This window comes from Myxine glutinosa, chromosome 8, assembly GCF_964187855.1.
Source record: "Myxine glutinosa chromosome 8, kmMyxGlut1.1, whole genome shotgun sequence".
Taxonomy (NCBI): Eukaryota; Metazoa; Chordata; class Myxini; order Myxiniformes; family Myxinidae; genus Myxine; species Myxine glutinosa.
The window spans coordinates 93,791,781-93,805,627 of record NC_136268.1 but is presented as its reverse complement, the minus strand read 5'-3'; the positions used below and the strand labels follow the sequence as shown (position 1 = coordinate 93,805,627).

The window sequence follows — 13,847 nt, the reverse complement described above, 5'->3', positions numbered from 1 at the left end:
ATCGATCGGAGCCGGCATACTCTGAACTGCGTCTACTTTGGCCGGATCAGGAGACCATCCATCAGCAGACAGTACATGTCCTACGTGTACTGTACCCATAACTGTCTGATTTTAGTTCTGCAGATTCAACTTCAGATTGTAATTTGTTGCTCTCTCGATGTCTTGTTTCAGGATTCGATCATGTAGCTCCACATCTGGTCCAGCAACAAGAATGCCATCCATGATCGCGAATGCTCCATCGATGCCTTCAATCATCTGCTCCATAATCCTCTGAAAAAATTCCGGTGCACATTTCAGTCCAAAAGGAAGACAAAGCCACCTACACCTACCGAATGGTGTATTCAAACCCGTCAGATAGGATGATTCCTCATCTAGTTTGATTTGTAGGAAACCTGTCTTCATGTCAAGCACTGAGAATACCTTAGCATTAGGTACACTTACAATGACTTCCTCAACAGCGTGCACGGGATGGTACTCCCTCTTGATGACCTTATTCAGATCGGACGGATCAAGGCAGGAATCCGTCTTGATCTCAGGTTGTCGTTGTCGACAGGAATCTCAGTTTGTCGTTTCTAAGAGATCTCACCATTGAACTGATGCATTCAGTTGGTTTGTTAATTTTAGCGATGTATCCATCAGATTCCATTTCACCCAGTCAGGTTTTTGTAAGTGGGAAGAGGGAATCTGGTTATCGACGAGAAGCGTGTCCATTGTTCATCTCCCCTTTACACCAGATTGCAATTGAATCCAGTATCCATTCCTGTGCCCAGATGGAATTAAAGGAAGATGGAAGAGATATATGGAAATACTGTTGAATGCAGAGAATGAATGGGATGGCAACATAGAGAGTAATCCAGTTTTAGGAACGGCAGAGAAGATAACCGAGAAGGAAGCTGAGGAAGCGATAAAAGCAATGAAGAGTAGAAAAGCGGGAGGGCCAACGGGAGTTGTGGGAGATATGTTGAAGGCAGCGGGAAATTGGGGTGTGAAGAAAATGACAGAAATCTACAATCTGGTGGTGAAAGAAGGCCGCATTCCAGTGGATTGGGAACTGAGTACCCTCGTCCCTCTATACAAGGGGAAAGGTGACCCTCTGGACTGTGGCTCGTATCGAGCGATAAAGTTATTGGAGCATGGAATGAAGGTATTGGAAAGGGTGTTGGAGAGGACGATAAGGAAGAAAGTGAAGATTGACGAAATGCAGTTTGGATTTATGCCAGGAAGAGGAACGACAGACGTGCTTTTTATTGTGAGGCAGTTGCAGGAGAAGTATATGGAGAAGAGGAAGAAGTTGTTTCTTGGGTTTATTGATCTGGAGAAAGCAATCGATAGGGTTCCACGTGAAGTAGTGACATGGGCATTGAGGAAGTTAGGAGTGGAAGAATGGTTGATCAGAGTAGTGATGGCAATGTACAAAAGAGCGCGCACAGCTGTAAGGACGAAGGACGGGAACAGTGGTGAGTTTGAGGTGAAGGTGGGAGTGCATCAGGGGTCGGTACTAAGTCCACTATTATTTGTAGCTGTGATGGAGGTGCTGGCTCAGAACGTAAAGGAGGGTTTACCGTGGGAGTTGTATGCAGATGATCTGGTGTTGATTGTAGAAAGTATGGATGGACTGAAGGAGAAGATGAACAAGTGGAAGGAATGTATGGAGACAAAAGGTCTGAAGGTGAATATTGGAAAAACGAAGGTGATGGCAAGTGGTAAAGCATGTGGTGAGGTGGAAAGAACTGGGAAGTGGCCATGTGCTGTGTGCAGGAAGGGTGTCGGAGTGAATTCCATTCAATGTACAATGTGCGCTGAGTGGGTTCATCAAAAATGTAGTGGTTTGAGAGGGCCATTAACCAGTGTGGCAGCTACATTCAAGTGTAAGGTGTGCACAGAGGGAGCTGCAGATGGAGGAAATGTTGAGTTGGATCTTGGAGACGGCGTGAAGCTGGAAGGTGTGAAAACATTTTGTTACGTTGGAGACATGCTGAATGGAGAAGGTGGATCAGACTCGGAAACGGTTGCTCGAGTGAGATGTGCATGGAAGACGTTTCGGGAACTGAGTGGCGTGCTGACGAGGAGGGGAGTGTCATTGAAGCTGAAGGGAAAGGTGTATGCTGCATGTGTGAGAAGTGTTATGATTTATGGGAGCGAGACATGGGTAATGAACGTAGAGCAGCAACGAAGACTGGAAAGGGTGGAAATGCGAATGGTTCAGTGGATGTGTGGAGTATCGTTGAGAGAGAGGAAGACAAATGATGAATTGCGAAAGATGATGGGAATAGAGCCTGTGATGGATGCTGTGAAGAGAAACAGGTTGAGATGGTTTGGTCATGTGTTGAGGAAGGATGAAAGTGACTGGTTGAAAAGAGTGATGGGAATGAATGTAGAAGGAAGTAGAGGACGGGGAAGACCGAGAAAGACTTGGCTAAAGATGGTTAAAGAATAAATGCGGGCAAGGGGGTTAACAAGGAGAGATGCAGAAAATAGGGCAAAATGGAGAACATTGTCATGGGGACCACAAGGCTAACCCCCGCTCTTGCAGGGAAAATGGCCTTAAAATGCCTGTTGTTGTTGTTGTTGTATCCATTCCTGTGCCCGTGCCCAATCCTTGTTGGAGTTTGTGCTTGTTCCTGTTTCCGGCTCTCTTAACCGCCCGTACCCAGGTCTGGTACTTATTTCCATCTCAGGAGGCATACAGAAGTGTCCACATGTGCAATTTTTAGTGTGAGTGTGCTGCTATGGCTGACTTTAATTAGAAGTGCCTGGTCGGCATATGCTGTTATTTGGGTGGTGTTTAATAAACAACAGAACAAGCGCATTCGCTAAATAAATTTTAATTACAGAGAACCATATGTTATGATGGCTGGGGTTTTAATTATTTTATTTTTGCTGGTTGTGTAGGTCAGGAGAGATGGGAGTCAGGGGGTGAACAGTAGTGGTAGTGGCGGAGTTAGTTAATTTGACAAGGTTAAATGACTTATTCTAATTGGTTTCTGTTTCACGGAAAGTCGCCATTGCCTCCTTGAACATAACCTCAGCAGTGACGTTTGATGCTTTTGGGCAGGACAGCTCAGTTGGTGTTCTTTTCCTACCCTCGTCTGGTCCTGGGTTTGAAATGTGCCCTGATCAATCGTGATTAAAACTTTCCTTCCTATGCAGTGGAACCTGGAAGTCCTGCATCATGAACTACTACTGGTTCTCGAAACATTAATACCGAAGTACAATAGATGTGGTCCTGGTAAAACATTCTGCGAAGGCTTGTAGCTTTTCCTACACCTCAGTGACAGTGGATAGCAATATGATAGAGATGCTACAGAATGTTTTGTCAGGACCATAGCCACACAGGGAATAAGGACATTCCAGTTGAAACATCACGTGTAATGATTTGAATGTCAGTCTCACGCTGAACATTCCTGACCAAGAACCCACTTGTCGGTTTGGTGAGCTACCTCCCAGAGCTGTGCTTTGTGCAAGCAATACTACGTCATCTAGATCAGTCCGTGGACAATCTACTCCACACCGTAACCTCCCTCCCCCCCCCCCCCCCCCCCCCCATGTAGCCATAGACACCACTGCCCCCTATTGGGCCAGGTACGCCACCCGCCCTACCAGGCTACGGAGACCACCCCTACTACCGGCTGTGTAGACCAACCCTCCCCCTACAAGGTCGTGGATCCCACCCACCCAGTTTAGCAATACTTGGAGACACAAATTAGCAGGTGTGCCAAAAAAAAGCAAACCCTCTGTTTATCCACCATTAATTTCTTACCTTCAGTGGACAACGTTTTTATTATTACCTTTACTTTTTATCACCAATTTATTACCGTTTTATTATTACCAAATTTATTACCTTTACGTTTTCATCCCTGTTTTTTGTCTCTTTGTGAGCAGAATATCTCAACAAGGTATGGACCGATTCAGACGAAACCTGGTGGACAGGTTGGGTGTGTGACAAGGACGAGTTGACTAGATTTTGGTGAAGATCCTGATTTGGATCCGGATAGTTATTTTAAAAGTGATTCTTCACAATTAGAGAACGGGCCAAAATCAATATATAACATGATACCAATACCTCAAAAAGTTGTGGGTGGATTCCGACGAAACTTGGTGGATGAGTTGGGCAGGTGACAAGAACAAGCCAATTCGATTTTGGAGGACTAGATGCAGATCCCGCTTATCAGTGGAATACAAAACGTAAACTGTTCAGCCTAGCGGAGGGAGGTACGTACGCCCCCTACCAAGTGCAGTTCTAGTTTTTTTTCTCTCTCATTTCAGACTAATAAATATCACCCGTCGCTTCGCTGATGGGAATACCAAGAAGGGAGGGAGAGAGGTAAATACAGGGTAGAGAGTAGAGGGGAAGGGGGAGAGAAAGAGAGAGGGGAGAGAGGAGGGGGGGGGCAGAGGCTAGGTGGGGTGGTAAGGGGGGCAGAGCAGGGGGAGCATGAGGAGGGAGGGGAGAGCAAGGAGGAGTTGGTGAGAGAGAAGGGGAGCGAGGATGGGGGAGCTAAGAAAAATAAATGGGGAGCAAGGAATGGGGGAAGGAGGAGGGGAGCAGAGGGAGAGCTGGGAAGGGATGGGAGTTGAATAGAGGGGAGAGTGGTGGGAGAGAGAAGTGAGAGAAAGAAAGGTGTTGGGAGACAGTCCCGCGCCCATTGCTCGCACTGTGGGAGCTTTCGCCTACTTTAAAATTATTTCATTGCAGTTAATTAAGTTACACTTTGGGCACATTCCTTAATCTTTTCTTCACGCAACGTAATTGTCGGAACAGAAGAAAAAGTTACGTTTAATGCTTTGGTAATTTCACATGTTCTTGTTTATACTTTAATTATTCCGTTTCAATTACTGGATATACTTTAATTAGTTCATGAGAGTAGATCGTTGTGCAGTTATGGGGAGACGCACACACTTTCTCTTTGATTAATTATTATCGACTAGTAAAGGTACCTGGCATTGCCAGGCAATACCTCTCACCCCTCACACCCCCCCCCCCCCGCTTCCTCTCACCCTTCCTCTCCCACTTCTTCTTCCCACCCCTCCCACCTCCTCTCATGCCCCTCCCTCCAGACTCCTGCCCCACCCCTTCCCCTCCTCCAGACTCCCCACAAATAAAAGTATTTTACACCCCATAGTGGAATAGAAGTATTCAATTAAAGTCAATGACCATGCACACCGACGCTTTTTATGAAGTTATTTTTCATGCTTTACCTCTGCCACTGAAGGTGGACGGAGGTTATGTTTTCACCCGTCTGTCTGTTTGTTTTTTTGTCTGCCTGTGAGCAAGATATCTCAAAAAGTTGTGGACGGATTCAGACGAAATTTGGCAGAGATGTAGCGTATGTGACAAGCGCGAAATTTGGCAGTGAGGTAGTGTATGTGACATGGATGAAATGATTAGATTTTGGTGAAGATCCGGCAAGTAGAATTTTTAAAGTGATTCTTCACCATTGGGAGATTGGGCCAAAAATGATATATAGCAGGATATTTCAAAAAGTTGTGGACGAATATAGACGAAACTTGGTGGACCGAAACTTGGTGGAGAGATTGTGTGTGTGACAAGGACAAATAGATTCGATTTTGGTGAAGATCTGAATATGGATTCAGATACGAGATTTATTTAATTTTCAAGTGATTCTTCACCATTGAGCAACTTCACCATTGGGCAACGCTGAGGTTAAAGCACCCTTTGCACAGATAAATTTGTCCTCTTTCCCCCTTGTTCCCTCTGCCAAAAAAATGTAGGGACCCAGGGGCAGATCCAGAATTTTTTAGGGGGGGTTCACTTGAGGTTAAAATATTCACAGATTGCAAAATCTATCACCAAGCCTTATTCAAATCAACGTATTCGTCTTCTCTTTTTTTCACTTGACAATATTGAGCTAGAGACAGACATTGTCCTCAATACAAGACAGATATCGTACTCAATAGTGATGAATGTAAGCTTGTGCCGGCCAGCCTACTGAGTGAAGTGACGGTTTACTCTTTGTACATTGTTAGCTCTTGTAGTCCACCAGCTCTACTAAACGATGTCCAGAAACTCCATTCTTCGTGGATTTCGCCTTGCAAAGTCATCAACCATGACATTCGTATCCATATCATGGTGAATGTGCGTTAGTTGGTCCATTCATCTGATCTTCACACATTTTTTTCTGCAGACGTCTCAGTTCGCGGATGTCGGGGAAGAATGATGTCTGTTTGAGGGTTTTTGCTGCTGTGTTTGGGACCCCTGATATCGACTTGCCTTTCCAGTCTGACAACTGTGCACCTCTGTATCAACTAATATTGGTGATAGCAGGTCATCTTGATAGAAATCCACCAGTTCACTGATGACTTGTGTCTATTATTGTCCCAAACAAGCAGATCACAGACGGGATGAGGTGCAGCGCCTGCGTGGCCCGTCTTGTGTGCTCAGTGAAGCGAGTCTGCAGTTCTGTGAGCAGGTCCGAAGTCATTGGCCGGAGCCAGCAGCGGCAGAAGTATAATTGGAGGAGAGGCACCAAATGTGGAGATGCAGGGGCGGCTCAGTTTCCAGGGCCAGAAAAGATGATACCTGGGACTCTGAAGGTTGCGTACAACTTGAATATGTAGCATGTGGCTCGTTTGCCTTCTTGTTGGCTTTTTTGTCCAGAGTGGTAGCTCATGGCCTGCAATATGCGGAAATGAATGCACGTCTTACTTTGAGGAAGCAACTTTCGTTTGTAGTTAAGATACACTATTCAACACACCAAATGGAAACTCTGGTTTTGTTTGCGATAGGAAATTTGTAAATGATAGATCCATCATGGATGTTGTGCTTATTTACATTTGGTAACAAAGAAAATATCTCCAAGAGGGTCACACCCAAGTACACAAAACAATAAAAATTGCAAATGAGTCGAGGAAAAAACAGTTAATTTATCGGGAGCGAGTGATATCCAACCATCACCTTACTTTCTCCACAGGAAAATTGAGGTACGGTACTCAACGAAAAGGCCTCGGGCCTGTCACTAACTGTTGCGAGTTTACAGAAGAGCTGAAGGTTTTGGAATCTTTGCGACGGACCTTTACAACAACGATGTAAATACAAAAAAAAATTCCGATACAGATTGTTACATATTTATGTGAATGTATGTGAATTACCATTCAGGTCTTTGCTTATCCGTGTGTAGTAGATTAAGGGTTGTTGTGGTTGGAGGGTCAGGAGCCCTTCTGAAAAAGTGGCCGGAAACGGAAGTGACCGGAAACGGAAGAGGAAAAGACACGAGGAAGAAAAGCGACGGTTATTCTTCTTCCTCGCCCCGCTCCGACGAAAGGTGGGATCGACCTTGCGCTGCGTGGAAAAGCGGCGTTCCGAAGCCCGTCTGGCGAGAGGAGTTACCGGGACGTGTACCTACCCGGTGGAGACGTCAAGTTGACGTGGGGCCGTGCATCGACCCCGCGTCTGGCACCGTTCGCGGCACCGTCTAAACAGACGCGTACGGGTCGCCCGTTGGGGCCTAACACGCCTTGCAAGCGGCATGGGGCTTTTGGCTTGATTTACCGTACCCGCTTCGCGTGGCCACGAGGGGCTGCAGCCGCGGTGCCTGGTACGATACCTGCCCGGTGGAAACACATCCACCCGGGGTTCGTTCAACCGCCCGAGAGCGGCGACGCCGACCAGCATCTCGGTCAGGAGGGGCCCAGAGACATTGTGCGGGGCAGAGACCAAAAGGGGGTCGTGAGTACAGAAGTGGACACTCCTATATAAGATGGCCATCTTAAGCATATAGGGAATTGATTGTGGATTGGGGAATTGTTGATGGTTGTTTGTTGTTGATTGCTCGGGGAATATCCGTGATTGTATCATTGAAATCGTATGCTATCCTTACCCTGGAAATATATCATTGCACATCAGTTTCTCTTGGGTGGAATTCATAGGGATTGCGTTGCGAAAGCGCATATATATAATACTACTTGCTGGCGAAGGTCCTCTCACGGTCCGGGGGTCACCGAGACCAGGTAGTCACCGAGGGGACCACGTAACACAGATCAACAAAAACATTATACAACGTCCACAACTTTTTGAGATATGCGTTTTTGAGATAACGTTATATGTATCGTTTTTAGCCCGATCACTCAATGTTGAAGATAATTCTTGTATCCAGATCCAGATTCTAACTAAATTCAGATCAATTTGTCCATGTCACACACACAACCTGCCCACCAGATTTAAAATAAATCTGTCAATAACTATTTGAGATATCCTGCGCAAACAAACTGACAGCGGTGAAAACAACCTCTGTCCATCCCAGATGGCGGAGGTAAAAAAAATGCAGGGCGGAGGGGTGAGGGAGGGTTCAGGTGCACCCAGTGACTCCCCTCCCCCCTGGATCCGCCTCTGGGGCCTGTCATCGTGTATGACATTTCTAGCGGGAAGGGACATCAGGATGAATGGTGGGGGAGCGGTGCAAAGGCAAAGCAAAACAAAGGTATAGACTCAATCTGGGTCCGTCACCTGGAGGGAATTATAAAAAGCAGATGGTTCAAATCTTTGGGTTTCCCACAAGTATCACAGATCCCAGTACAGTGACACCCTATCCTATGGAGGTATGAATTAAGATGACAGTGCGGGGGGGGGGGGGGGGGTGACAGCCTTGCTTACATAAATACACTTGGTTATAAGAATCGCTGTCTTAAAATTTTCAGATTTCGACACTTATTTAGTCCACATGATCCATTCATCAAATCCAAAGCGATATTTTGATTATATCCTTTAATTAGTCCGTGAGAGATCATCGTGGTTCCAAGGCAAGACATTTTTGAGCAGGCCGAACAAAATGGCAGCTTAAGAACCCATCACTGTGACAGAGGGCTATCCAAGATGGCGCACCACCATTTTCATGTTTTTTTTTTGTGATGAACACCACAAAATTATCTTCAAAGGGGTGCTTTAATTTACCCAAACACCCAGTTTGCATTCACGCACTCCTTTGCACTTTCCTTGGTATGCATGCAAAGTTTGAGGCCTCTGGGTTTCATAGTTTTGGAGTTATGAAGGAGACACATTGACTCACAGATAGATACTTTTATTATAGATGATGATAGCTGAGGTCCTGTAGGAAATGATGCCCTGGAAAAAAAAAAATGAAGAAAATCTTTTTCTGTGGAATATTTCACTGAGATGCAATCCTTCGTCCAAACTCACACTTCAAGAGAAAGTGTAACTGCAGAGATGCCTCGTGCAAAGATAGAATATTAAAATGGAAAAATACATTTCGAGAGAAATAAATTGTGCACAATTTAAACTCAAAATCAATGGACAGACCAACTCATTCTGGATGCCCTGAGGTGAATGAGAGGGTGCAACAATCGGTTGGAAACAGTCCAGATGGAAGCCAAACAGTTCAATCTTGGTTTCATCAGACCACAGAATCTTGTTTCTCACAGTCTGAGAGTCCTTTCGGTGCTTTTTTGCAAACTCCAAGCGGGTTTTCATGTGTCTTTCACTGAGGAGAGGCTTCCGTCTGGCCACTCTGCCATAAAGCCCAGATCGGTGGAGTGTTGCAGTGATGGTTGTCCTTCTGGAAGTTTCTCCCATCTCCACACAGGATCTCTGGAGCTCAGCCAGAGTGACCATCGGGTTTTGGTCACCTCTCTTACCAAGGCCCTTCTCCCCCGATTGCTCAGTTTGGCCGGGCGGCCAGCTCTAGGAAGAGTCCTGGTTGTTCCAAACTTCTTCCATTTAAGAATTATGGAGGCCACTGTGCTCTTGGGAACATTCAATGCAGCAGAAAATTTTTTTGTAGGCTTCCCCAGATCTGTGCCTCGACACAATCCTGTCTCTGAGCTCTGCAGGCAGTTCCTTCGACCTCATGGCTTGGATTTTGCTCTGATATGCATTGTCAGCTATGAGACCTTATAGAGACAGGTGTGTGCCTTTCCAAATCATGTCCAATCAATTGAATTTACCACAGGTGGACTCCAATCAAGGTGTAGAAACATCTCAAAGATGATCAAGAGAAATGGGTGGCACCTGAGCTAAATTTCAAGTGTCATAGCAAAGGGTCTGAATACTTATGTAAATGTGATATTTCAGTTTTTTCTTTTTAATAAATCTGCAAAACGTTCTAAAATCCTGTTTTCTCTTTGTCATTATGGGGTATTGAGTGTAGATTGATGAGGGGAAAAATGAATTTAAACGATTTCAGCATAAGGCTGCAACATAACAAAATGTGAAAAAAGTGAAGGGGTCTGAATACTTTCTGAATGCACTGTATCTGTGGGGATATCTCAAAGATAATGTGTACAAGGATAACCGAGTAAGCATCTTTGAGCTGAAACAAACCATCACAGAGAAAGTTCGGTCCATCCCACTTGGTGAATGTCAGCGCATCAACTTCTCCCGTTCTGTTCAAATCTGTATTCAATGCGGAAGTGGACATTTGGAGCATATGATCGACAGTGTCAAACTAAAATCTTACAAGTTACGGTTTTGATATTTGGTATACCTTTGTCACACAAAATAGAGCACATATTGCTGAAGTTTGATGTAATTCAGAATGAAAGTGAATGTACTGTATTGTGGATGTTTTTGTGGGAGTTTTTTGGCACACCCTTTATTATTCCATCATTTTACACCAACAAGTTTGACACTTGCACTCAGTGTTGGGGGATATCGTGATGCAGACAAAAGTGTGGATCATAGGAAGTGTGCTTGAAAAACACAAAGCAGCAAGAATTGAAAAGACCCTTCCCATGTCCATTTCTCTCTCAAGACCGTGTGGGGTAAGGTGTCCCATGAACTCTCTAGTTGCTTCTTTGCAAGTTCACCCCCTGAGCCAAAAGGAAAGTTTCATTTTGATTGAATTTGCCATTCATTTGATTTGTGAATATTTGTTGTTGTTTTCTTCTCCAGATAAAAGCGCTGCTGGCATCGCAGGCAAGCAGCGCGCAGGCCGAGTACCGTGCGTCTCGTCAGCGCAAACCCCACAGCAGACACGGCTTCTCCTTCCAGAAGGACAGGCGCTTACCGGGCACGTTCTCCCAACAACCCCATTGAGGGCCTTTCGGTGCCAACAAGACGGAGCTTGGGTGGAGAGAAGCCGAGACGGCAGGACAACTTTCTGCAATGATTGTCGAATTAAGGCAGGTGTTGATGGTGCCTTTTGCGCACGGATGGACTATGATGAACCACAATCGTGTTGTGCTGACAAAGGCCTTTCTGGCAAGTTGATTTTGCCGGTGGTGGGTGGTTGGGGCTGGGCCTCTCCACCTCATCCTTCCTTTTTCCCACTTTGTGCCTCCCATTTTCTATCCCCTCCTCTCCTTCCTTCTAATGTTTATTTCTTTCGCTTTATTCTTTCTCCTTACTTGCTGTGATGCTGTTCAATCCCATTTCTTAAGACCAAGTCCTGGTTCCTTTGCACATGTTGTGGCCACCAATGCTGTTTTAAGCATTTAGCTTATGTCAATGGACTTCCAAGCTCACTGATGCTGGATCAGTGCAGAATCAATTTGTTCTGCTTTTGGCATTTTCTAACGGTCATGGTGTTACTGCACACCTCCACACTTTTATCTACATGAGGGGTCTTGCTCCACACAGGAATCTTTGTTTGGCAGAGGATGTCTGTGCCTTGTTTTATCACCCCAGTAACAGCACCTGCCAGGAGCCATTCAACCCCCCCCCCCCCCCCCCCTCCTGAACAGTTACCCCACACAGCAACGGAGGTTCACTGGATGCACATACTCTTCTGCGATCTACAAACTCCATCAAAATGACACTTAATCAACAGGTGACTGATGTTTTTAATACAGTTTCGGCCAAATCTCACCATCCCGCTGCATTTTGCTAATCGTGGTTGATTGGAAGGACATTCGATGAAATTTTTGCCTTAGGACTGGAAGGGTAGGCCCCTGCGGTGAGGAGCAGAAATGGCCAAAATGGGTGACTTTTGTATGTAAAAGTGTACAGTATTGCATTTATGCACAATGTTCCTTGCCCTGTGAAATAAAAAAAAAAATGGGAATGTCTTAGTTGAGTGCATCTACCCAGGTTCTTGCAAACACCAAGAGCAACATCCTAAAGCAGGAACAGTTCAAGTACAGCATACCGTAGTATTTTGCAAGACTCAACAGGACTACCAGGAATATTTGTGGCATTTTAGAAAAGGGAACCGACTTATTGTGCTGAATATTATTACATCTGATTGAAATCCTTAAGTTGATTCGACTCGAAGAAAATTACATTGACCACTAGATCATGGTAGTTCTTATCAAATCCAGATGTAAGTGCAGTACTGTATTTTAAAATATAGTTTGATTTTTAATTGATATCATGAATTAAATCATGAATGTAGTGGGAGTTTCAGGGAATGTTTCAGTTTTGTGAATGTCGTGGAAGTTTCAGGGAATGTTTCAGTTTTGTCAATGTAGTGGGAGTTTCAGGGAATGTTTCAGTTTTGTGGATGTAGTGGAAGTTTCAAGGAATCTTTCAGTTTTGTGAATGTCGTGGAAGTTTCAAGGAATGTTTCAGTTTTGTCAATGTAGTGGGAGTTTCAGGGAATGTTTCAGTTTTGTCAATGTAGTGGGAGTTTCAGGGAATGTTTCAGTTTTGTGGATGTAGTGGGAGTTTCAGGGAATGTTTCAGTTTTGTCAATGTAGTGGGAGTTTCAGGGAATGTTTCAGTTTTGTCAATGTAGTGGGAGTTTCAGGGAATGTTTCAGTTTTGTCAATGTAGTGGGAGTTTCAGGGAATGTTTCAGTTTTGTCAATGTAGTGGGAGTTTCAGGGAATGTTTCAGTTTTGTGGATGTAGTGGGAGTTTCAGGGAATGTTTCAGTTTTGTGAATGTCGTGGAAGTTTCAACGAATGTTTCAGTTTTGTCAATGTAGTGGGAGTTTCAGGGAATGTTTCAGTTTTGTCAATGTAGTGGGAGTTTCAGGGAATGTTTCAGTTTTGTGGATGTAGTGGGAGTTTCAGGGAATGTTTCAGTTTTCTGGATGTAGTGGAAGTTTCAAGGAATCTTTCAGTTTTGTGAATGTCGTGGAAGTTTCAAGGAATGTTTCAGTTTTGTGAATGTCATGGAAGTTTCAAGGAATGTTTCAGTTTTGTGAATGTCATGGAAGTTTCAAGGAATGTTTCAGTTTTGTGAATGTCATGGAAGTTTCAGGGAATGTTTCAGTTTTGTGAATGTCATGGAAGTTTCAAGGAATGTTTCAGTTTTGTGAATGTCGTGGAAGTTTCAGGGAATGTTTCAGTTTTGTGGATGTAGTGGAAGTTTCGGGGAATATTTCAGTTTTGTGAATGCCGTGGAAGTTTCAGGGAATGTTTCAGTTTTGTGAATGTAGTGGGAGTTTCGGGGAATCTTTCAGTTTTGTGAATGTCGAAGTTTCAGGGAATGTTTCAGTTTTGTGGATAGTGGAAGTTTCAAGGAATCTTTCAGTTTTGTGAATGTCGTGGAAGTTTCAGGGAATGTTTCAGTTTTGTGGATAGTGGAAGTTTCAAGGAATGTTTCAGTTTTGTGAATGTCGTGGAAGTTTCAGGGAATGTTTCAGTTTTGTGGATGTAGTGGAAGTTTCAGGGAATGTTTCAGTTTTGTGAATGTCGTGGAAGTTTCAGGGAATGTTTGTTTTGTGAATGTACTGGAAGTTTCGGGGAATCTTTCAGTTTTGTGAATGTCATGGAAGTTTCAAGGAATGTATCAGTTTTGTGGATCGTGGAAGTTTCAGGGAATGTTTCAGTTTTGTGAATGTCGTGGAAGTTTCAGGGAATGTTTCAGTTTTGTGGATGTCATGGAAGTTTCAGGGAATGTTTCAGTTTTGTGAATGTCTTGGAAGTTTCAGGGAATGTTTCAGTTTTGTGAATGTCATGGAAGTTTCAGGGAATGTTTCAGTTTTGTGAA

At 44.4% G+C, this 13,847-nt stretch overlaps 1 protein-coding gene across 2 annotated transcripts in view; it reads left to right on the top strand.

Moving 5' to 3' along the window:
• Positions 1-11,979, top strand: part of MAPKAP1 (MAPK associated protein 1) — a 327,283-nt gene extending 315,304 nt beyond the window's left edge. For both annotated transcript variants that reach the window (XM_068124857.2, XM_068124856.2), the window contains exon 11: positions 10,865-11,979. In XM_068124857.2, coding sequence (XP_067980958.1) covers positions 10,865-11,008 — 144 coding nt within the window. In that variant the 3' untranslated portion in view covers positions 11,009-11,979. The remainder of the gene's footprint in view (positions 1-10,864) is intronic.
• The last annotated feature ends 1,868 nt before the right edge of the window (positions 11,980-13,847 follow it).